This window comes from Mustela nigripes, chromosome 17, assembly GCF_022355385.1.
Source record: "Mustela nigripes isolate SB6536 chromosome 17, MUSNIG.SB6536, whole genome shotgun sequence".
NCBI lineage: Eukaryota > Metazoa > Chordata > Mammalia > Carnivora > Mustelidae > Mustela > Mustela nigripes.
In genome coordinates this window covers 48,460,009-48,484,092 of record NC_081573.1, presented here as the reverse complement: position 1 = coordinate 48,484,092, position 24,084 = coordinate 48,460,009, and the positions used below count along the sequence as shown (strand labels likewise).

General features: G+C 47.3%; 2 protein-coding genes across 2 annotated transcripts in view; one reads left to right on the top strand and one right to left on the bottom strand.

Annotated features, from left to right (window-relative positions):
• The window catches only part of ADAT1 (adenosine deaminase tRNA specific 1), a 50,922-nt gene extending 33,440 nt beyond the window's left edge, over nt 1-17,482 (top strand). Inside the window, exon 11 of the transcript XR_009400641.1 lies at nt 14,338-17,482. The gene's annotated coding sequence lies outside the window, so the exon portion shown is untranslated. The remainder of the gene's footprint in view (nt 1-14,337) is intronic.
• On the bottom strand, nt 10,169-20,442 carry GABARAPL2 (GABA type A receptor associated protein like 2). The gene is made up of 4 exons (XM_059381293.1): nt 20,278-20,442; nt 19,894-19,949; nt 18,578-18,750; nt 10,169-10,773 (listed from the first exon to the last, which is right to left on the bottom strand). Exons 1-4 carry the CDS (start codon nt 20,309-20,311, stop codon nt 10,683-10,685), a joined length of 354 nt encoding a protein of 117 aa, XP_059237276.1. The 5' UTR covers nt 20,312-20,442; the 3' UTR covers nt 10,169-10,682.
• Nucleotides 20,443-24,084: the final 3,642 nt, after the last annotated feature.

Below are 24,084 nucleotides of genomic sequence, written 5' to 3'. Positions count from 1 at the left end.
ATGTTCCCAAACTGTGGCGCAGGGGGTTGCAAACCCAAGCACTTCTAGGGGTCGGAAGCTCAAAGCAGGCGGAGTGAACTGAGAAGTGTAGTCCTTGTCCAACGAGGAGCCATTATTTTGTTCCAGCTGATTGTCGTCAGATGTTAAGAATTCTGCGGGGAGGGGCGCCTGGGTGGCTCAGTGGGTTGAAGCCTCTGCCTTCGGCTCGGGTCGTGATCCCGGAGTCCTTGGATCGAGCCCCGCATCGGGCTCTCTGCTCAGCAGGGAACCTGCTTCCTCCTCTCTCTTTCTCTGCCTACTTGTGATCTCTGTCAAATAAATAAAATCTTTAAAAAAAAAAAAAAAAGAATTCTGGGGGGAGAAGCAGGAAAGTGGGGCAGTTACCTGTCTGGGGGCCATGCAGAGACACGGACCTTCAGTGTGGATCTTTTGGTCTAGCAGAACAAGGATGCTTTGGGGCCATCGACCTGAGGCGGAACTGCGGCTCAGGTGGCACCGCCGGTGTGATCCCAGATAGGCGTGTGTAGAGGGTCCGCGCTCGCCTTCCAAATGAGGGCACAACTCCCGCTAGCAGGAGGGTCGCAGGGATGAGCTGAGACCACGGATAACACGGGTATGGGGAGGCCTGCCTGCCTCGCACACAGCGAACCCCAACCTTGGTATTTCAGCTCGTACGTGACTCACACGTAAGTCAGATGCCTTCTGAACACCATCGCTATGTCAGGCATTTTGCTGTGGACCTGAGGTGCAAGTCCCCTCACAGTGGCCACAGCGCAGTGTGAGGGTGGCTGTGATCGAGGTCGAACACCCTACCTGGCGGGGGGGAGGCGCAGGAAGATCTCATGAGCCCAGGTTCACTTGGGCAGAGGCAAAGGCAGAAGGAAGGATCTGGGGTTAGCAAGCCAAGAGAAATGGTGGTGTGTGGGGGTCGGTTTCGTGAGGATATTTGGGGCCAAATCACCATATACACAGGCCAGAGAAAAGAGCAGGCCACGGCTGTGCTGGTAGAGTATGAGGGCCGGAGAGGAACTTGGGCGGGTCAGGGAGGACTTTGTCCATCCTGCGAAGGAGAAAGGTTTTCTCCTGACAACTCCGCCATCCAGCGATTATGAGAAAAGGGTATTGGGAAGAAAGATGGATTTTAGAAGGATCACTCTCCTCTGTGGCAGGGAGGTTGGAACGGCAGGGGCAGGGATGCTGGTGGGAATATCAGAGCTTGGGGGTCACTGGACATGTTTTTATTTTCAAGGAGAAGTGAGGAGGCCCAGACAACACTGGTGTTAGGAGCCATAGGAAGGGGATCGGCGAGGCTGCTCAGCTAGTGGCAGGTAGGGGATGAGGGAGGGAGTAATGCGAAGGCTCCAAGGTCCCTGCTGGGGGGCAGGACAGAATGTGGCGCCATGCGTCAGCAAAGGGGCCCCCGGGAGAGGAGCTGCAGGCCGGGGACGACGGGCTCAGTCTCAGAGTTTAGGATTGCTGCACTATCTTGGGATAAGGACTGGGAGTGGGCATTTGCAGGGGCTGCTTGGGACTCAGGAGAGATGGGCTGCACATAGAGATTTGCGGGTCATCTATTTTCAGGAAGTCCTTGAGGAACATGAGTTAGGGTAAAAGCATCCAGACGGAATGTGGGTGGAATGATAAGAGAAAGGGGGCGTGGACGGAGCCCTGGAGGCCATGGAGGGCTCGGGAACAAGTGGAGAAGCAGAGAAAGAGTGTGATCAGGAGGCCAGAGGGAAAAGACAGGAGCTTCAAGCTGGGGGAGGGTGTGGCGGGCATAACCTAAAGGGTAGACTATATAAAAAGAGACAGAGAAGGTAGGAACTGAGAACCTCGTTCCCCGCCTCCTTCCCCACCGAGGGACAAGGTTATTTCTGGCATCCCCAGCAAGCGTCGGGGAAGCCAGCCTCTCCCGGGCTAAGGACTAAGGGAAGGGGAAGTGAGAAACGGAGGCACTGTGTGTTCTTCCTCAAGAAGGGCCAGTCTCTGTTCTTGCTGATGTAACTTAGAAACAAAAAGTTGGGAAATATTTCACACGTAACAATAAAAAGAACACCCGCCACACAATTGACAGTAAACATTTACTGATTTGCTTCATGTTTTTATTTTCTGGAGAAATGAAACAGGTCTAACTAGGGGTTGTATTTGGAACCCCACTTTTACCAACACCTGCCCCCCCCAGCCTCCCCAATACTGTCCCTACCTCCGTTAGGTAGCCACCACCCTCAACCTTACAGTTTATACTTTCTGACCTAAGTTTGTATCCTGAAGCAATGCATACTATTATTTTGCATGTTTTTACATTTTTTTTAAAGATTTATTTTTTTAAGTAAACTATACCCAACACGGGGTTCGAACTCATGATTACGAGATCAGAAGTCACACACTCCACTGACTGAGCCAGCCAGGAGCCCTGCATGTTTTTAAATTTTAAATGATATGCTGAATAAATTTCTGCATCTTGCTTTTTTTCTTCCTCAGCACCATTTTGGAGATTCATTTCTTTTACCATCCATAGCTCCCGTGCATTCATTTTACCTGCTGTATAGTATTCCTTTGTATGAATAGACGGCATATCACCCCTCCATTCTCCAGTTGGTGAACATTTAGCTGGCTTCTGATATTTTGCTCAGGCAAACAAGGTTGCAGTGATCATTCTTGGACATGTCTCTTGTACATGGGTGGGGATATTTCTAGGGTATATACCTAGACGTGGAATTTGCTAGGTCATGGGTTATCTGTATTTTTAAATTTTATCTGATATTGTGAAATTGCTTGCCAATGTGATGCTACCAGTTTACACCCACAGAAGCACTTGATAAGAATTCCACATATTTCACATCTTCCCTACCATTTTTTTTTAAGATTTTATTCATTCATTTGACAGGCAGATATCACAAGTAGGCAGAGAGAGGGGGGAAACAGGCTCCCCACTGAGCAGAGAGCTCAATGCGGGGCTCAATCCCAGGATCCTGGGATCATGACCTGAGCCAAAGGCAGAGGCTTTAACCCACTGAGGTGCCCACCAAAGCGCCCCACCAAGCCTGGAGCCCACCATGGGGCTTAAACTCATGACCCAGAGGCGCCTGGGTGGCTCAGTGGGTTAAAGCCTCTGCCTTCCGCTCAGATCATCATCCCGGGTCCTGGGATCGAGCCCTGCATCAGGCTCTCTGCTCAGCGGGGAGCCTGCTTCCCTTCCTCTCTCCCTTCCTCTTTCTCTCTGCCTGCCTCTCTGCCTAATTGTGATCTCTGTCTGTCAAAAAAAATAAATAAATAATCTTTTAAAAGATTAATTAAAAAAAAAAACTCACGACTTAGAGATCAAGACCTGACCTGAGATCAAGAGCCGGACCCTTAACCAGCTGAGCCACCCAGGTGCCCCTTTCCTACCATTTTTATTTTTTATAAAAGATTTTATTTATTCGTTTGATATACAGAGATCACAAGTAGGCAGAGAGAGAGAGAGGAGGAAGCAGGCTCCCTGCTGAGCAGAGAGCCCGATGTGGGGCTCCATCCCAGGACCCTGAGATCATGACCTGAGCCAAAGGCAGAGGCTTAACCCACTGAGCCACCCAGGCGCCCCTTCCCTACCATTTTTAAATGTTACAACTTAATTTGGCCAATTTGACAAGTGTGAAATGGTATCCCCCAGTTTACTTTCCTTTGCACTTTCACAGGGCCACCAGCCATATAGTATAAGAGTGTATCCTTCAGTGTAGAGCTTGTGCACTGCACAACTCTAGGGGGCACTATTCACATTGTAGTCTGAAAACACACTCTAGAGTTGGTGCAATGTGCAACGTATACAGTGGCCCTAAGTAACAGTAAGGATTTTCTGTTGTTCTCGTTCTGTTGGGCTGTTATACCTTACTAATTGGAGAAATTCTAAAGAGAGTTCTTTATTCTGGATATGAATTCTTTTTTAAATTTATATCTGTTGCGGGTGCCGGGGTGGCTCATTCGGTTAAGTGTCTGCCTTCAGCACAGGACATGATCCTGGAGTCCTAGGATCAAGAGCAGGGAGTCTGGTTCTCCCTCTGATCACGCCCCCGCTGCCATGTTCTCTCTCTCTCTCTGCGTCAAATAAATAAAATCTTTTCCTAAAAATTTAGGAAAATACCTTTCCCTAAAAGATTTTATTTATTTGACAGAGAGAGACACAGCAAGAGAGGGAACACAAACAGGGGGAGTGGGAGAGGGAGAAGCAGGCCTCCCACCGTGTGAGGAGCCCGATGTGGGGCTGGATCCCGGGACCCCAGGACCATGACCTGAGCCGAAGGCAGACGCCTACCGACTGAGACACCCAGATGCCCCAATAAATACTTTTAAAAAGTGTGTATCTATGCCGCCCTCTTAGCGCAGTAGGCAGCGCGTCAGTCTCATAAAAAGTGTGTATCTGTTGCCAATGTGTTCACCTAATCTGTGGCTCCTATTCTGTTATAGTACCTTTTTCCTTATGCAAAATTTTCATTTTTTTAATTAAGAAATGTAAATGTAATTAGCTTAAATGTTTCAGTTTTTTACTTTATTGTATTTTTTTTTAAGATTTATTTGAAAGAGAGAGCAAGCGAAAGAGAGGGTATGAGTGGCGGGAGAGGAGGGGCAGAGGGACAGAGAGAAGACGACTCCCCTCTGAGCAGTGAGCAGGACATGGGGCTTAATCCCAGACTCTGGGATCATGACCTGAGCCGAAAGCAGACACTTAATAGACTGAGCCACCCAGGCACCCCTATTGTATTTTTTCTCTTGTCTAAGAACTCCTTGCCTATCCCAAAGTCACAGATATTCTAAATTTCTTTTCTAGATATTTAAAAAAGAGTTTTGCTTTTCCACACTTAAATCTTTAAGTCATCTATTTTAATATGAGGATCTATTTAAAAAAAATATTTAAGTAAATATTTACTATACCCAACATGGACCTTGAACCCATAAGCTTGATCAAGTCGCACACTCTCCCGACTGAGCCCGATGACCCAGGATCTATTTTTTCCATATATATAGCCAATGACAGAATCTGAGATTAAGGGGCACCTGGGTGGCTCAGTGGGTTAAAGCCTCTGCCTTCAGCTCAGGTCATGATCCCAGGGTCCTGGGATCGAGCCCCAACATCGGGCTCTCTGCTCAGCGGGGAGCCGGCTTCCTCCTCTCTCTGCCTGCCTCTCTGCCTACTTGTGATCTGTCTCTGTCAAATAAATAAGTAAAATCTTTAAAAAAAAAAAAAAAGAATCCGAGATATTAACCAGTCCATCCTTTCCCTTTTGCTTTTCATGCTGTCACTGTTATATTTTAAACATTCGTCTGTCTCTGGGCTTCTGTTGTTTCCCGGTTTATTTGTCTATCTCTGTGCCATATGGTACAGTCTAATTAGTTAACTACTGCTAAGATAAGTCTCCCCAGCTTGTTTTTCTTAACACTTCTTGGTTATTCTTGGCCTTTTGCTCTTCTAGATGGGTTTAGCATCAGTTGTCAGATTCCACAAAACAAAACAAAACTGGCTGGTATTTTTATTGGAATTGCATTATAGATTAATCTACAGCAATATGCAGCTTTACAATACTGGGTGTCCTCATCCTCAGATATTGGGAATATTAGTGTATCTCCTTTCATTTAGGTCTTCTTTCGTGTCCTTCAATAATGTTTTGTCATTTTCTCCATGAAGGTCTTGAATATCGTATGAAATTTATTCCTATCCACTTATAGATGTTTGCTCTAACTGAGGAGATCTTTTTGCCTATTTTATTCCCTAATTGGTTACAGATGATATGTAGAAACAACATCCACATGTGTAACTCCTCTGGTACCCAGCAACCGTGCTGAACTTTATTTGTTTGAAGTTTTACAGATTCTCTTGGATTTTTCTGTATAGACAATTACTGTCTACATATAAGAACACTTGAGTCGTCCTGTCTCATTTTTATGCCTCTCATCTACTTTTCCTCTCTTACTGTATTAGCTGGCTTTATGCCGGGACATGGTGAGTAGAAGCCCTGGTAGACTTTTTTTTTTTTTTTTTAAGATTTTATTTATTTATTTGACAGAGATCACAAGTAGGCAGAGAGGCAGGGAGAGCAGGGTGGGGAGGCGGAGGCAGGCTCCCTGCTGAGCAGAGCGCCTGATGCGGGGCTCCATCCCAGGACCCTGAGATCATGACCTGAGCCGAAGGCAGAGGCTTTAACCCACTGAGCCACCCAGGAGCCCCTACCACATCTTTATCCATCCATGTGTTGATAGACATCTGGGCTTGTTCCATAGTTTGGCTATTGTGGACGTTGCTGCTATAAACATTCGGGTACATGTGCCCCTTCGGATCACTACATTTGTATCTTTAGGGTAAATACCCAGTAGTGTGATTGCTGGGTCGTAGGGTAGCTCTATTTTCAACTTTTTGAGGAACCTCCATGCTGTTTTCCAGAGTGGCTGTGCCAGGTTGCATTCCCAGTGTATGCAAGAGGGTAAGAGGGTAACAGTGTAAGTGTAAGAGGTTTCCCCTTTCTTTGCATCCTTGCCAACACCTGTCATTTCCTGACTGGTTACTTTTAGCCATTCTGACTGGTGTGAGGTGGTAGCTCAGTGTGGTTTTGATTTGTATTTCCCTGATGCTGAGTGATATTGAGCACTTTTTCACGTGTCTGTTGGCCATTTGGACATCTTATTTAGAGAAATGTCTGTTCATGTCCTCTGCCCATTTCCTGATTGGATTATTTGTTCTTTGGGTGTTGAGTTTGAGAAGTTCTTTGTGGATTTTTGGATAGTAGCCCTGTCATGTACAAGTATCTTCTCCCAGGGGCGCCTGGGTGGCTCAGTGGGTTGAGGCCTCTGCCTTTGGCTCAGGTCATGATCCCAGTGTCCTGGGATCAAGCCCCGCATCGGGCTCCCTGCTCAGAGGTAAGCCTGCTTCCCCCTCTCACTCTCTGCCTGCCTCTCTGCCTACCTGTGATCTCTGTCAAATAAATAGACAAAATCTTAAAAAAAAAAAATCTTCTCCCATTCCGTTGGTGTTCTTTGGTTTTGTTGACTGTTTCCTTTGCTGTACAAAAGCTTTTTAGCTTGATGAAGTCCCAATAGTTCATTTTTGCTCTTCCTTCCCTTGCCTTTGGTGATATACTACCCATTCTTGAGCTCAATTCTACCTGGTCATGATTGTTTTGTTTATTTAAGAGACAGTGAGTAAGTAAGTGAGAGAGCACAGCAGGAGGGAAGGTCAGAGGGAGAAGCCGACTTCCCACTGAGCAGGAAGCCCAAAGCAGCGCTCAGGTCCAGGACTCTGGGATCATGACCCAGCTTAACTGACTAAGCCACCCAGCCGCCCCAGTCATAACTGTTCTAGCACACTGCAAATTTTTATTTTATTTTTTTTTTTAAGATTATTTATTTATTTATTTGACAGAGATCACAAGTAGGCAGAGAGGCAGGCAGAGAGAGAGGAGGAAGCAGGCTCCCCGCTGAGCAGAGAGCCCCATGCGGGACTCGATCCCAGGACCCTGAGATCACGACCCAAGCCGAAGGCAGCGGCCTAACCCACTGAGCCACCCAGGCGCCCCCCAAATTTTATTTACTAGTATTTTATTTAGGATTTTTCTGTGGTGATAAATGAGATCAATCTGTAATTTTTCTCTTATGAAGTTTTGGCATTTGGATTTCAGTGTCAAAATCAATTTGTGATCATTCATTTTCTAATCTCTGAAAATTTAAGAATGGGTTAAGGTATCCTTATATAGTTTGATAAAATTCATCTGTAAAACTTTGCTACTGTCTTTTAAGGACTGGAATTAGGGGAAACTAGATGCTACTTTTTTTTTTTTTTTAACTTTTCAAACCTTCATTCAGATGCTACATCCTAAAGGCAAGATGGACAAATCCATTTTTATTGGTATTACAAATAAGGCTGCTTTCCTCAGTAGCTTGTTTTATAGATAACAGCTGCTCCCTCCTCTGACCCAAGAATACTTTCTAGTATCACTTTTTTAATTATATATGTGTAGGTTTACCCCCATACTGTAAGCTTCTGGAGGATGAGCTAATGTTTTTATTCCTGTTTATGCCTCACTGTCCAGCAGTGTAAACAGAAAAAACAAACACCATGACATGATTTCACCTGGCCAACTGTCTTTCCTCTTAAATCTCAAGTCTGGTGTCTCCGCTGTCACTTGGTAGCGGTATAGCTATGAGAATTACATTACCTATATCTCGTGAGTACCTTTTGAAAACTAATCTTAATAATATTTATAAATCATCTGCTATCCAATGAGAGCTTGATAAAAACTATAAAAATTTATCTTTTAATTAAAAAATTTTTAAGTAAATCTCTATGCCCAACATGGGGCTCAGACTCAACGACCCAGTGATCAAGAGTCACATGCTTTCCGAACTAAGCCAGCCAGACACCCCTAAAAATTACTTTTTAAAAGAAAGAAAAACAGCTGGCTTTGGTGACCCTTGCTTTATTTTCCTCTTCCCCTACTATTTCTGTTCAGTTGCATTTGTGGGTTTGTGGTTGTGAAACAGAAACAGATCAAAATGCCTTTGGAAAACTAGCCCTCCCCCATTTCTCTACAATCCTCTTCTGTTCATACTGTTAAGGAGGGTTTTACCTTTCCTTCCCGCCAGTCCCTGTCTCGGGCAGGAAGGGTGAGGGGCTCTTTGGTAATTCAAGTGAGGCTGGAGTCCCCCAGGGGACTTTTGACACTGCCCTCCGAAGAAATGCTCTTCCACTGGATTTGCTACACTGCTGGGGCCACTCCGCTGTCACATGAGAGGAGTCTGCCCGAGAGTGAAGTCAACACAGAGGGAAACAAAACCAAGAGGAAAGACTTTTGATGTTATCAACCGACTTCTGGTGCGAGCTATGTCTGAAGCCAGTGAACTAACTGAGCGAATGGCCTCTTTAGGGCTTAAGCCATCTCGAGTTGGGTGTTTATCGCCGCAAACAGATTCCCTTCAACATAGAATTTGTTCCTTTCCCTTCCCTTGCTCACTCAGAGGTCAGCTTGACCTGCTTCTAGTTCGAGACGACCAGCAAAGAGACCGCAGATTCTGCTGGGGCAGGTTTGGGAAAGACCAACACAATGCTTAATGACAAGTGATTCCTCTGATCCCAGTTGGGGAGCTGACCTCAGTGGATGGCCTTGACAGGTTGCTTCTATAATTTGGTGAAGACAAAGCTAAAGATCTTTCTTCCCCAGGACAGAGTTTAAGGGAGTCGTTTAAACTACATGTTGATCGTGGGGTGATACCTAGTGATTCTCTATGTAGAGCTCTAGCCTGTCTTTGGAAGATTTGGGAAAGTAACTAAGTTTTCCTCTTAGATGCATTTGTGTTCCAGCTAGCCTACATATTTATTTGTGAGAAATCATGAAACTCGTGAGCATGGGAAAATCTAATTGTGATTTCTAGGAAGAGGGCTTGGAGAGCAGCCCCATGAAGAGTGCAGGTACATGAAAGTAAGAGGCTGTGTGTGTACAGTTATCATCCCAACACTGTACGTAATGGTGAAAGGCTGCAAATAACCCAACGGCCATTAATAGGGGCCTGGGTACTAGGTAGGTAATAACATACTCACACAACACAATACCATTTAGCTGTGAAAATGAAAAAAAAGTTTCCCTATGAACTGATATGGAAAGGTCAGCAGGATATACTGTTAAATGAAAAAAAGCAATATACATAAATATATGTTTTCTTCTTCTTTTTTTAAGATTTTATTTATTTATTTGACAGAGAGAGATCATAGAAGAAAATAAGGACATATATTCACATTTAATTATACTTCCAAAAATAAAGACTGGAAAGAAACAAGATACTAGTTAAAGTAGTTTCCCAGGGGCACCTGGGTGGCTCAGTGGGTTAAAGCCTCTGCTTTCGGCTCAGGTCATGATCCGAGGTCCTGGGATCGAGCCCCACATCAGGCTCTCTGCTCAGCGGGAAGCCTACTTCCTCCTCTGTCTCTGCCTGCCTCTCTGCCTACTTGTGATCTCTGTCTGTCAAATAAATAAATAAAATCTTAAAAAAAAAAAAAAAAAAAAGCCTCTCTTACGACACAGATCACTGCTTCCTGTCCCAGGCTGTGCAGCCAGGGGCTCCACAAACCCTCCTGTTGGCCTAGCAGATGCCAAGCCACTGCTCTGACCGTTCTGGAAGAAAGTGAATAAAGGACATGGTCACACTGCAATGCCTTTATAAGAGGAAGTTTTATTGTTAATTATTTACCTTAATATTTCAGAAAGAGGAACAGATTAGCTCAGTCCAACATGATTGGCAGTTGGCAAAATCTAGTGAAGCAAGTGTCTGATTGCTAAGGATTTAATTTGGGTGCTTTTAATACTTAGCCATCTTCAACACTTCAAACATAATCCAGAAGAAATGTATCATCTCCCTCCCTTTCACTTTAATACCCCACCTACCTCACTTTAATATGGAAATATCTTCATTAAATAATGATCCTCAGAGAACAGGTTCCCTGGAGGGTACAGCCATGAGGACAGTGCACAAAAAGGAAAACTCAAAATAAAACTCTGTATGATAATTTACTAATCTAAGGAAACAAAACCTTCCAATATATTAAGAAATAAATCCAGTTACAAATGCACTACTTAGGTCTATGTGAAGAGGTCTGGTAACTGAAAACGGCCGGCTATTTACAAGATACACAAGCAGGAACGGTGCACCTAGCCCAGCGCTGGCCCTCAGAAGCCAAAAGTGTTCTCTCCGCTGTAGGCCACATACAAGAATCCATCTTCATCTTTTTCCTTCTCGTAAAGCTGTCCCATAGTTAGGCTTGAAAGAAAAGAAAAAACAACATTGAGAATTGGGTTTGGTCTCTGAGTCTGGGTGTTTGAAGAAAGATGACCTGAGGATAAGGGACAGACCGCGACCGCTGGAACCAGTTACTCTGCCTGGGTGGTAGATCACGAAAGTGAAAGTAATTCCAATCTCAGCACTGCTGTGCGCCAACAATCCATTACCGAAAGGAAATGGAGCCAGGAAAGATTAAAATAAATTAGGCTCCTGGCAATCAGTAAATAAGACTAGAATCAAATCTCCACCCTCCTGCCCTGCGGCAAGGCCGTGCACTGCGCGCGCACGCACACACACACACACACACACACACCTAATTCTTCCTTCAGAGGCCAGTGCTGGCTCCTTGAGTGGGCTTGCCTGGTTAGCACCTGAATGCTCTCTGGATGCCAAGGGCAGGAGATAAAACCTAAGCAAAATTAAGAGCCTAAGAGGCCCATCCCTGCATGGGTGAAGGACCAAGATAAAGAAACTACATGGGGCTTGCTTCTCCTCCTTATGTGAAGGTTTAAAATCTGTACCTAACATGATCAATATTAGTGGGTTCAATCTTGTGGAAGCTCCCCCACCAAAACCCTCATGCCCCTGCGATCAGCATCAGTGCCATCAAAGAGAAGTTATTTTCCTCAAATGTAATGCAGAAAGCCCTGATTGTATCTGGGATCCAAAGAAACCCTGCCCAAAACTCCTAAGAACCCTCCAGAAATAGATAATTGCTGAAACTAAACATGTGTGGGCAGGAAAGCTGGTTTTCCTAAGCGGTAAAACAGAATGCATGCCGTACAGGAGACCTAATCTAGTTCTCTGCCATGGATCTGAGTTGTACAGGCTCCAGAGTTAAGACTAGAACCACGGGGAAGCCCAGGAGAGCTGTGGCCACGTGACTGCACTATGAGAACAGCAGGCGGCACAGATGTGTGCTGAACGTCAGAACAGCAGGCGGCACAGATGTGTGCTGAACGTCAGTGTGCCCTCCGCACGTGGGGTCACCGAGAACCAGTAAGACAGCAGTCTGACAGCCAGCCAAAGACGGCACAGGTCACTAGCTGCACAGGCCACAACAGCAGCTTATAAGCAGGACTCAGTAAAACGAGGGCCAGGGGGTGACAGAGGAGAGTAGGGCCGCAAGCTGGTACAACTGGGACTGCCCCACTCTGCTGGCGAGCTCCTGGCGGGCTGCGTAGACCTCCATGTAAACGGGGACACGGGCCGCACGGAGCAAGGGGGGGTTTTCCTTTCCTGTTCTTCCTGCCCAACTGCCAGCTTGGCCCGGCTGGCTGTGTGGGCAGATGAGAATTCTTAAGTAACAACATGAGGGCGGATGAGTCTGAATACAAATGACCTGTCACCAGCATCTGGTAACTAACACGGTGCTCCCGAGCTCTAACCTGGGATGTGTAAAATAAGGGCGCCCTGGCCCGGGACTGTCTACACGCGCTACTTCTGCGAGGAGGGAAATGTCCTGCAGTCTGGCTGTCCGGTACCGTAGCCGCTAGCTCCAGGCGGCAAGCTCAGACCCGTCTGAACTGGAATGTGTTGTTACATTGTGTAACAACATCGTGTGAAACATACATAAGATTTCAAGCCGCCTGGGAAAAAAAGGATGTAAAAATCTCAATTTTTATTATATGTTGAAATGACATTTTGGATATACTGGATACATAAAATATATTATAATTCACTTCACCTGTTTCCTTTTTAAGGCACTAGAACACATTTTAAATTACAAATGTGGCTCATGCACCATTTCTCAACAGCACTGCCCTGGAGCACACGAGGACTTGAGGGACGGTGGATAGAGGGAGGAAGCCCCCGCATGAGGCCCCCGAGAGCAGTGAGCCCCAGCCTCAGCTCTACAACAGAATCACAGGGGAGCTCTGCGACATCTCCAGGCTCAAGCCCAGGCATCAGTAGGTTTTTAAACTGCCCAAGATGATTCCAGGTGAAGCGAGGTGGAAAAAACAGTCTCTCTACCAGAGGGAGCCGTGCTTGTCTTTTTAATGTATTTGCTTTTCTTATGTTAAGCAAGCAACATGGGGCTTAAACTCAGGATCCTGAGATCAAGATTTGCAGGCTCTACCTGACTGAGCCAGTCAGGCTCCCCATCTGTCTTCCGTGTGTCTGCCGTGCTCAAAAGAGCCATGTGATTGGCAAGTGCCGTGAGGAGCCAGCGACCAGCCAAAGGCTTGACACGTAGCCGCCTCTCTCAAGACCATCACCCGGCTGGCTGGGAATGCCCCAGGACTCCCGCTTTTCTCGGAGCTGCCTCGGGGTGAGGGGACAGGGAAAACCGCCACAGCTACTACACAGCTCTCAGAGCCCACCTCATCCATCCACATGTCCAGGATGATCTTGGTGAGCACCTCTGCCACCATCTCCTCAAGGCCACTCATTCCCAGAGGGATTTAGAGGCAAAGTAAAAAGACCGTGCAACTCGTGCAACTCAAAGGCAGACACCGATTGATACCAATGTCACATCTGGTTCTACCCGACAGACTAAGTATGCTCCGTTCCTAGCAAGACAGAAGCCCCAGTGCATATCCAAATCCCACTGCTGAATTAGAAATACTTGAGGAGGGGTGGCTGGGTGGCTCGGCTGGGTGGCTCAGCTGGCTGAGCGTCCGAGTCTTGGTTTTGGCTCAGGCCATGATCTCATGGTCATGGGATCGAGCCCCATGCCGGGCTCTGTACTCACTGGGGAGTCTGGTTCAGATTCTCTCCCCCTCTCTCTCAAATAAATAAATAAAATCTTAGGGGGAAAAAAAAAAAAAAGGAAATACCTGAGGATCTATGTAAATACCGGCGGCCCACCCCAGACTCGGCCTGTGGTGAACAAGGGCCCCCGGCTGCCTAGGGCAGGCCTGGAGACTGTGCGAGCGGACGCCGGTCACCATGTGGCTGTCGCTCCTGCCTGTCTCAAAACTGCAATGTCTTTTAAGTAAAACTTGAGCTTATACATTTGTTTAACCTGTGCCCCAGCTGCTGCAGAGGCGGATCATAACCCTCCGAACTATAACAGCACTTATGTGCCAAGCACTGTTCTGAGTTTATTCTTTTTATCCTCACGGCAGTCTTCGGAGGCAACATCACCCTCACAGGGATCACAAGCCACAGTTTACAGAGAACAGAAGTGAGACAATAAGAAAAATGACACACAGGGAAGTTACATGATTCACGCGAGGACACGTGCTTCGCACTCAGCCATGCCGCCTCCAAGTGAACACGCAGATCTGTCCTACTACCCTCACGTCGGCATCCTGTACCTTCTGCACAGATCGCCTGAGAAAGAGCTGCTCACACACACGCACACACACGCACACGCGCGCCCGAAATCACTCGCGCGTCTGCTCCCAGCGCCTCTCTGGATTCGGGAGGTCAGAGCGGAGCCCGAGATTCTACATTTGTAACAGATGCCCGAGGAAGGCAGCCGCTGCCAGCCTCCGCGTCTCACAACTCGCTCCTTCAGCTCCTGTAACGGGACAAACGGCTGGTTGTGCTATGACTCTAAGAGTCCTCTTGCTGTTCTCCTTTTCTGTCACGCAGCCTCGTCGGAAACCTGACTCGGCTGGCAGCAGCACCGGGTGTTACACGCGGAGGACAGCCCTGGGGCAGGCACTTGGAAAGTGACGACACTCACGGCGGGCAGCTGCCACACACTCCATTCAGCGGCCCGGGACCGAATGCCCGATTCTGAGAGCCACTGAGTGCCACAGGAGAACACCGAGACACCTTACGGTATGACTTCAAAATAGCTCTTAGAGGATCGGGCCGCACACATACAAAGCCAAATAATTTGGTCTGGAGCCAAATAGAGCTGGCCGCAAACACAGTTTACATTTTGAGTCCCGTTAAAGAGTTAAATGTTAAGTGCAGGGGGACAAAACGCAACCCCAGTCAGCAGACAGTCTCCCAACAGGAGGCTGGCCTGTCCATTTAGGACAAGTTCCACAAGCCTCTGAGGAGCTTCCTCCGTCTCAGAGGCCACAGAGCCCGAGCCCCGCAGCGCTGGGCAGGCTGCGGCCGGGATGCCCGAGGATGCTCGTACCGGCGGCTCTGACGCGCCCGTCGGGCAAGGCAGCACAGGCCTGCGAGATGGCCCGACAACTTGCAGGCCACGCTGCACCTCCACAGCATCCCGCCCAAGTTACTGGCTAAGGAAGACACACAGAGATGACCTCAGACCCTAAAGCTCACCACTGTGACATCAGCAAGGACAGCCACTCACCCTGGAAGGGTGCGGCTGAGCACCAGGAGGCCCGCCACCTTCCACACTCGAGAGTCTGATGAGGAAAGAGATGGGAAAAGCCAATGGCAGAGTCAAGCCACGGAACCAATCTCAGGTGTGGCGGGACCCTGAAGAACCGAGTCCAATGAACCTAAACTGACGGCAAAAATGGTCACTCACCCCTCCATTCGGAGTCACCCAGATTCAGACAAACCAGCCAATAATAACGGCACCTTTCAGAAGGGTCCCCATCCAGGAACGGCCGTGCTACTGAGGGCAAACACTGGCTTTAAGCTACTCGAGAGCACATGCGTGGGGGCAGCCGACATAGAAGTGTGTGGGTGCCTAAGCCCTGTAGAACCTCCCCGGCCCCTGACCAAGGTTAGGTCATGAAAGCCGTGGGCTCCAGCCTGACTCAGGAATTGGCTGGCCCGACAGGCACACACCTGGACACCCATCTGCTTTGGTGCCCACGTGCTTCCACTGGACCTGGACTTCTCTCTTTCCAGCAGGGGAGGATGGGGAGGACAGCAGGGGTGAGGTGGGAGGACAACGGCCACTGCCGTGGACCCTGGAAAGGCAACCACCTCGAAGTGAGAGGTCATGTAGCCAGAAAGGCTCCCAACATTCTGAAAAATAAAAATTAACTACTGGCTCTTCCTTCCGTCAGATTTTTCTCGGATATAAATAAACCCTATTCTGTTACTGCGGGAATAAATCTTTGAAGAGATATTTACCTAGAAATGATCAAAAGTGCTTAACCTAAGCACATTTCTAAATAAAGGATGGACTGTAAGATGTCACAACTTTTACTTATTAGCTCTTTAAAATCGAAGCAGCAACTAAGCACCACAATATTAAACAAACCGGTTTCCAAATGTAACTAACATTCCCAAATTATCACATCTTAGAGATATTTTACTTAATAACATACTACTGTTTCTATTTTAAATGGGGATCAACAAGAATCCTCTGTGTTCTAAACAAAGACCAAAACGTAGATACCATTGCCAGGTCTGGGTTCTCCCCTAATGCCATGACTGGGAAGCTTGTACACTGATACTCTTTCTCGAGCTCGGTCTGCACCAAGACACAATTCTTTTGTTTTGGGGCTGATTCTGGATACAGGAACCTAGGCAGAGAATTCAGCTTTCCAATGCTAAATGGGAAAAGGGAGCTGAGTAAGATTCCCTCCCCCAGCCCTGCTCTAAAAAAAATAGAACTCAGAAAGAATTTAGGAAGTAAAACTCTCAGGGACTTGCCTTGGTCTCTATTTCTAGAATCAGTATTTAATACTCACTAAACGATCACCACCACATTTTTACATGATAATCACTTGTGCTCCAGAACACTCTCCCAAAGTTCCACTGCAAGGCAAGAATAACTGAAGTTACCTCTGCTTCGCCTCCACCTCACACGTGAGCCTCCCGCAGCTCTGTCTGTCACAGGATGGGAGAGGCCTCCAGCAGGCCTGGATTCACCCTTTCCCAACTCCGGTGTCCCCAGACTCTCCTAAGGCTGCAAGCCCTGGTGGAAGGTTAAAGGAGGCCCCACACCTCCCTAAGGAGGCTGGAAGGAGCTGAGAAGAGGCTGCTGCTGAAGTGCCTTGGGGAGCAGAAGGCAGGGTTGAGTCACACACCAGCTTTCAAGGGAGACCCTGTGTGATTGTGTGTGTGCTGCTGTCAGGTGATCAGCATTTGCATAAAGCCCAATGATGTCACACACCACTTTTGTTTAGAAACCATTTTTCTTAATAAAACCAAACTGCTGCATTAAGTGTGGGAAAGAAAGCCATTAACTGAGGTCAAAGACCTGGGCAGAGGAAGCCTGGTTAGTCATTCTCTGAAAACCTGACTTGGGTCACTGGTGTCATCTGCTTTAGAGTTGATTCTTACCAGCCTGGAAAGGCAAAGGGGACTGGGAGAGAAAAGGAAGCAGCCTCTGCTGCCCTGACAATCACTTTCCTTTCCAATTCTATTTATAGCTCAGGGATAATGGAGGGAGGGGGCAGTCGCTAATCTGCAGCCATTTTAATTGCTAGATTAACATGGAGCCATCAGAGTAACAATGTCTCCAAAAGCCTTCCTTTTAAGAAGTATCATGGGATCAGAATTGATAAAATAAATTCAATGCCACAGGTCAGTCACCTACTTCCTCTACTGAGACGCCACCTCCAGGAAGGAGGAAAAACAGGGTCGCCAAGACTCTGCAGAAGCAGGGTGAAGGAGTGAGGACTTACTTCCCCACCACCTTGAGAGAAGCTGAGTGTGACCACAGATGCCCACGGCTTCCAACTCTGATGAAAAGTGCACCCAGCACCACGAAGCCTACAGGCCCAGGAAGGAAAGCTGGAAGAGCTCCAACAGGCGGCAAGACTGCCTCTGCCAACACCGCAGCTTCCCAAACTATAGCTGTAGTAGGCCAACAGCACCTAGCAGTCAGGGCCAAGGCCTACCTCCTCAGGCAGAGCATTTCATTTCTTCCCTAACCTGCTTCTCTGCCAAACACAGGAAATGGATGTAGTTGAGACTGGGAAAGCAAAAATCAGACGAAAAAATAGCCAGAGCTCTCTACTTTTCATAAGAAAAGGACTGGAATTTGGCTTACACCTTTCAAGGGTTTTCAAAGGAAACATATTTTGGCCATATGGGCCTCGTTCCCTGGGATTCTGAAAGTCTTAGCTTTTAGAAGTACTACTTTGGAGGGGTAACAAATTAGGCTTAGTTTTGGGTCTCTAAGATGAGAAGCAGCCAGAAACTCACACTCAGGGGAGAGGGCCTGACATCTGGCTCAGAGGCTAGTACTCAACCAGTAATAGCCAAGGACTCACCAGGAATCCGGAAGGAGCCAGGCCATTTTCTTTTTCCCACAGGGGACCAGAGCTGGGTTGTCAACTACACAGAAGGAGAGAAGTGTAATGCCCCTGCCTAGATTCAGGCCCCAAGTTATCCCAAAGAAACCTTCCAGGCAGCACAACAGCTAGAGCAAGGCGGGGGCCAATGACTCTGACAGTCGGAGCAGGTGGGACGAGGGAGTGTAAGTCTATAAAGAGACCTGGGGGAATTTTTGCTGGACAGTAGCCATTCCAGCATACCTGAAGATCAGGCAGCTATGGGCTTGCACAGGGGCACAGAACTAGGTCCGGAAAGCCAGCAGCAGGGTGATTAACTGGAGCTGCGCCTCAGCAGGGCCCACAGGCTCCCAGTGGAGAATGGCAGGACTTATTTCATGGGTCATTTGAAGAAAACCTCATTTTAGGTTTCAGTTCTACTGATGGCTTAAGCCTAAGTAAATCCTCCACTGTTTTAAAGGATTCGTGAGGGTCTGAGGCTAGATTTCAGGTTTTTCTTTTTTTTTAAAGTCCAACCTTGTTCTATTTTCTTGATCCAAAGTACATTCCCACGCACTACAGCCCTTTTTCATTTTCCTTGAACTCCTCATGTCAGGGAGCACAAAATCCAGACTTTCAGTCAGGATCTCTAAGAGTTTTCTGACCTCCAAAATGTAGAGTTCTGTAAACAGCCAAGCAGATGGCCAATGCCAGTAAACACCTCTCACCTGGACTGTGGGACTGTCTTATCCACAAACAGGAAGATTGCCTTTTCAGAAGGAAGCTGGATCCTTTTCCTGATGATCCACATGAACTGAGCCACAGTGATGTCAGATGGAACCAGATACTTCCGTTTGTCAATGTCAACAATCTGAGAGCCTGAGACTTTTTCCACAATCACCTAGGAAAGCAAAGAGAGATCAGGACTGGATTTCTAACGTGAGGCTCTGGCCCTGCGTTCTTCTAGCCTTGCCTTGTCAGGGAGCTGATGAATAGTATGTGGGCAAGGAGGTGGGTGGGAAACTGCACAACACTGGAAAATAGGCCCCTGATTTAATAAACCACAAACTCTGAACTCTGGAGGTTAAGAACTGTCATAAACGTATGATACAGAAACAGAAAGTGCTTTTCTGTGGTCAATTATGTTTATCATCCTGGATCTCAGCAAGCATAAGAGAAACACAGCCCTTACTACAAAGCTTTTCAACATTTAGTCCGGGCAGAACTGAGACTATCTGGTAACGGTTTCATCTACAGCCAGTTACTCCAGGACCCCAGAATGGATCTGCCTTCACACCAGAGGAGAAGACCCCAAGGAACACAGGAAACGGGAAAGGATGGCCTAATAGGAATGAGTGGCAATCCCAGACAGCCAAGAACCAAGCTCCTCATTTGGCCTGTTGCTTCTCCCTGAACTAGGTTTCAAATGTGTCCCTCCTGACCCCTCCTCAAAAGAATTGTTCAAACAATGAGCTACAATGACAGGCATGGATGTCCTTTAAAAATCAGTTAAGGATTACAGAAACTTACCCCCTACCACAGAAGAAATATAGGACCATACTTATTACTGATTAAGGAGAAATGAGAGAAAGGCTTCTCAGAGGCTTCTCAGATTTTTTGGTGAGGAAAGGAAGCCAGAAGTCAAGCAAAGATAGAGGCTCAAAGTTAAGGATGAGTGTCCTGAGACTAAAGTACCACTTCTAAGACCAAAGTGACAGTCTTCCTCCACGATTGTTCCCAAAAGTGGCAGTGACCTGTTGCCCTGTCCTAGAACATCGTTCCTTACATAATTGGCGAGGGAGCACAGAGGCTGCAGACAGCTCGCTGGCCTAGATCAGGAGATTCAGCACTGAGACACCCTGAACAGCACCAGCTCAAGCCCCTCACGCCACGGACCCGGAAGACCTCTAACCCAGTCTGGCCTGTCTGCTACGGTAACTGGGACTGGAACCTCAACTTGTCAACTGTTGAATGGCCCAGGGCCTTATCACGAGTCCTAAACGACGGGGTGACAGCGAGGTGAGGGGGCGGGGAGTGCACTCACCGGAACCCGGTCGGGATATTTCGCTCGGATCTTCGCAGATTCCACACATCTGTGTTCTGTGGGAGACACAGACCGGCTGATGGTCGCTCCTGCCCGACCTCAGGTTCCCGGGTCCCCAACCCTCCTCCCCCAGCGACCTGCGCACGCCCCGGGGCCCTTGTTCGGAGTCTCAGCGGCCTCGGCCCTCGGCCCCCGCTTCCCGGCAGAAGGGCGAAGGGCGGGACAAGATCCGTGGGCAGCCGCCTGGGGCGCCGAGGCCTCAGCGACCCGAGGCCGGAGCGCGGCATCCGCCCCTCCCGGCCCAGCCCAAGGCGGCCCGAGTGGGGGAGGGGGCCCACCCACCGTCCTGACCCCCCACCACCCGGTCTCTCAGGGAGCCCTTACCCAGCGAGTGGTCCTCCTTGAACATCCACTTCATGGCGGCGGCTGGGAAGGGATGCAGCCGGCTCTCGGAGCCGCGGAGCTCAGCGAACCAACCACAACAACAACGACAGCAGCGGCGGCGGCGGCGGCGACTACACGACAGGCGGGACTTCCGGCTGCCGGCGCCTAGCAACCGGCCGGGGGCGGGGCTTCCGGCGCCTTTCACTGGGCCGCGCGCCGGGGGGCGGGGCCACGCGTAAAGGGGCGGGGCAGGAGACGGCTCCAAGAGGGGCTACCGCGGAGAAGTGGGGATGATGACGTTCACTACAGGGCTGTCTTTGAGGGTTTTGGTGACTGGGAAGGGGATGTTGTCGGGAGCTGGTAACAGGATTGGGGGCTCGGTGGACGTTGGTAACAGGAAGAGGAGTTTGGGGGTATGGCTGATAGGATAGCTCTTTCATAGTGGACTTTCTTAAGGGAAGTCTCGGTGCGACGGGAATTCTGGAGGTATGAATGACAGAAGAGGGGTCTCTGGGGGTTGGTGATGGCAGAAGGAATCTGTTTGGGGCATTGACAGTTTGGGGAGTATTGTTTAGGGTGGTAATAGGTTGGGGGCACAATACAGAGAGTAACTTGAGGGGACTGTGGAGAGAAGTACTGATGACAAGCGGGGGTTCAGTATTGGAGACAGCCGTAATAGGTTGCCTTGGACCTAGAAACTGAATTTAAACAAATTCTCTTTCCTTCCTTTTTTCATGATTAAGTATTTGACTAAACAAGAAAAGGTATCACAAATATGCATTTGAGGAGCGTAACATAGCCCTGATCACAAAGAGACCCCATAACCTTAACTGCAGAGGAGTTAGAGGTGATCGTCAGGCTGGGAGAATTCCCCTGAGAGTTGGTCATAAGACAGGTTTCTTTGGCAGTCAGCATGGATTTCAGCAATGACAGCCTAGGCGGTGTGTGCGTGTGTGTCACCTGCCTGAGCATATGCCTTGAGGTTCTCCAGTGATGTCACTCCTTTCTTCCTAGCAGAGTCATCAGGACAGTCTGCTCAGGGTCAACATCTGTTTACAAGCTGGTGAATATGTACCAAGAATATTCATTTAATTGGGCACGTGATTCTTGCCATGTTCTTGTGATTCTGATGCATCTGAAAGGCTTGCATATTTGAACATTGTCATTCATCATTTCCTACAGTTGTAATTCCTGATAGATGCTGTGGAATCTAGCTTCATTCTAGAAGTATTTTGGTTATTTTAAGATCGTCTGAGCAACCAAAATAGGTTTTTGTTTGCTTGCTTGTCTCCAATGAAGTGAAAAATCCTTTGAATTTCATACCTAGAAATCATTACTGCTACATAGAGGAGCACTGTTCTAGGTATTGGGGGAAAGCAATGAACAGAACAGACAACACCTCTGCTGTCACGGAGTTTGCATTCTGGTGGAACAAGATGAAAAATAAATATGTTATGTAATGGTGGGTGCTCTTTAGAAAATAAAGCAGGATTGGTGACGAGTGATGGTGGGATAGAATGCTAATTAGGTAAAGTGGTTGACAGGGACAGGAAGGAGCCCTTTGTGGCTGGAGCTGAATAAACAAGGGGGAGTGTGTTAGAAGATGAGATCAAAGCGATGTATAATAAAACTAGTGAGCTTTGAATTCCATATGAGGAACTTTGGTTCTTATTTAGAATGAGAAGTCAGTGGAGGATTTTAAGTAAAGGTGTGACATGGCATGGCTTTCCTTTTGAAGTGAGCAGGCTAGCTTCTTTATAGACAGGCTATAAGGAGTTGAGAATGGAAGCCAGGGGAACAGTTAAGAAACTGTTGTGATAATCTGGGTGGGAGATAATGTAGGCCTAGACCAAGATAGTGTGTGGGGGGTTGGTGGGAAATAGTTGTATTCTAGATATATTTTGAAGGTAGAGCAACAGAATTGATGATAGATTGGAAATGAAGTGTGAGGTACAAGTCAAAGTCAGGGTTTTTGGAAGGATGAAATTGCCATTTACTGAAATAGGGTGGAGGCAGCTTGAGGGGGTGAGAATCAAGGTTTGGTTTTGGCTATATTAAGTCTAAGATGCCCAAGAGACACATCCAAATGAAGACATGGTGTAAGTGAATAGGTCTATGAGTCTCAAATTCAAGAGAGAAGTATTTAAAGCTATTGAGCTGGATGAGATCAGTTAGAAAGTGAGTGAAAAAATTGAAAATACCTATTTTGCAAATAGAATTAAACACTGGGGAATCAAGGTAGATGTTCACAATTGGACAGTCAGTGAATCAGTGGAGGCGTTTGAAATTGGGCTGAAGACCACTGCTTCCTTTTAAAGAACTGGTCATTGTATCCTAATCCAAGGCATGTGTATACCACCTTGCTGCTGGAAGACCTTAGTATACTCCTCAGGGGAAAGATCCTGTCAGTTACCCACTTATAAGCATGTAACCAGATGGTCTCAATACAGGGCAGTATCTTTCTGTCTTCTATCCTTACCTACTTTCTTGATGTCTTTTTCCAGTTCACCATTCTAACTGGCTTCCCTGATCTGCCCTGATGATATGCATGCTCCTCTTTACCTATGGGGTCATTATATGTAGCTTATTAAAGGCTCAAAAGATACCAAATGCCTTCCTTGAGGGGGTGGCTAGTTGAAAAGGTGAGTCAGAAGAAAAAAAAATAGGTTAATGAAAGTATACAATTACATATTAACAGACTCATAAAACATGCAGAATAAATTTCAAATGCTGGAGAGGTCTGTAAACATGGATGCTGAGGGGCGGTTAGGACAGTGAGGGGCTGACACCAAACTAAATGAGGTTTATCAAGAAAGACTTCACAGAGAATGTGAATCTTTTTTTTTTTTTTAAGATTTTATTTATTTATTTGATAGACAGAGATCACAAGTAGGTAGAGAGGCAGGCAGAGAGAGGAAGGGAAGCAGGCTCCCTGCTGAGCAGAGAGCCTGATGTGGGACTCGATCCCAGGATGCTGGGACCATGACCTGAGCCGAAGGCAGAGGCTTTAACCCACTGAGCCACCCAGGTGCCCCGAGAATGTGAATCTTATGCTTCAGAGAGAAGGGTACAATTTCCAAAGGATAAACTTCCCTTAATAGATAGAAACAAAGGGTGGGTTTGGGAGAGGGAATGGTAAGTAAGCTAGATTAATGCTGGAAAGCCTTGATGCATACTTTCAGACATTCTAATCTGAAGATAACCCTGAAAGGGAGCTTCTAGAGAGGAGTAGAACATGATCAAATTGTGTAGTTTTAAGAGAACAACTCTCTTTGCCCTTAAAAGAAAATTGTATTAAGAGGTGCCTGGTTGGCTCAGTCGGTTAATTGCCTGACTCCCTTTCAGCTCAAGTCATGATGTCAGCATCGTGGGATCAGGTTCCGTGCTCAGCAGGGAGTCTGCTCTTCTCCGTCTCTCTCTCTCTCTCTCTCTCTCTCTCTGCCTCTCCCCATGCTCACAGGCTCTCTTTCTTTCTCTCTAAAATAAATAGATCTTTTTAAAAAGTATGGAACATGAGAAAATTATGGAAATGAAAACTGAGAAGTCAGTTCTCAGTTATGAATATATGAAAATGACACAATATACACAGATCTTTAGCATTTTTAAAAATTAATATTCCATCTTAAAGAATCAAACCCACAAAGACTAGCTTCTTCAAACCACAGAAGCAAAGAGTAAATCTTAGTATCCATTGTTACTAAATACTCTTGCAAAGCTCGTGGCATCTCAGGGAAGGCACTTCACAAACCTAAATTCTTAGCAATCACCACCCTGTGTCTCAGCAGTGACTAAGCTGACACTAGCCAC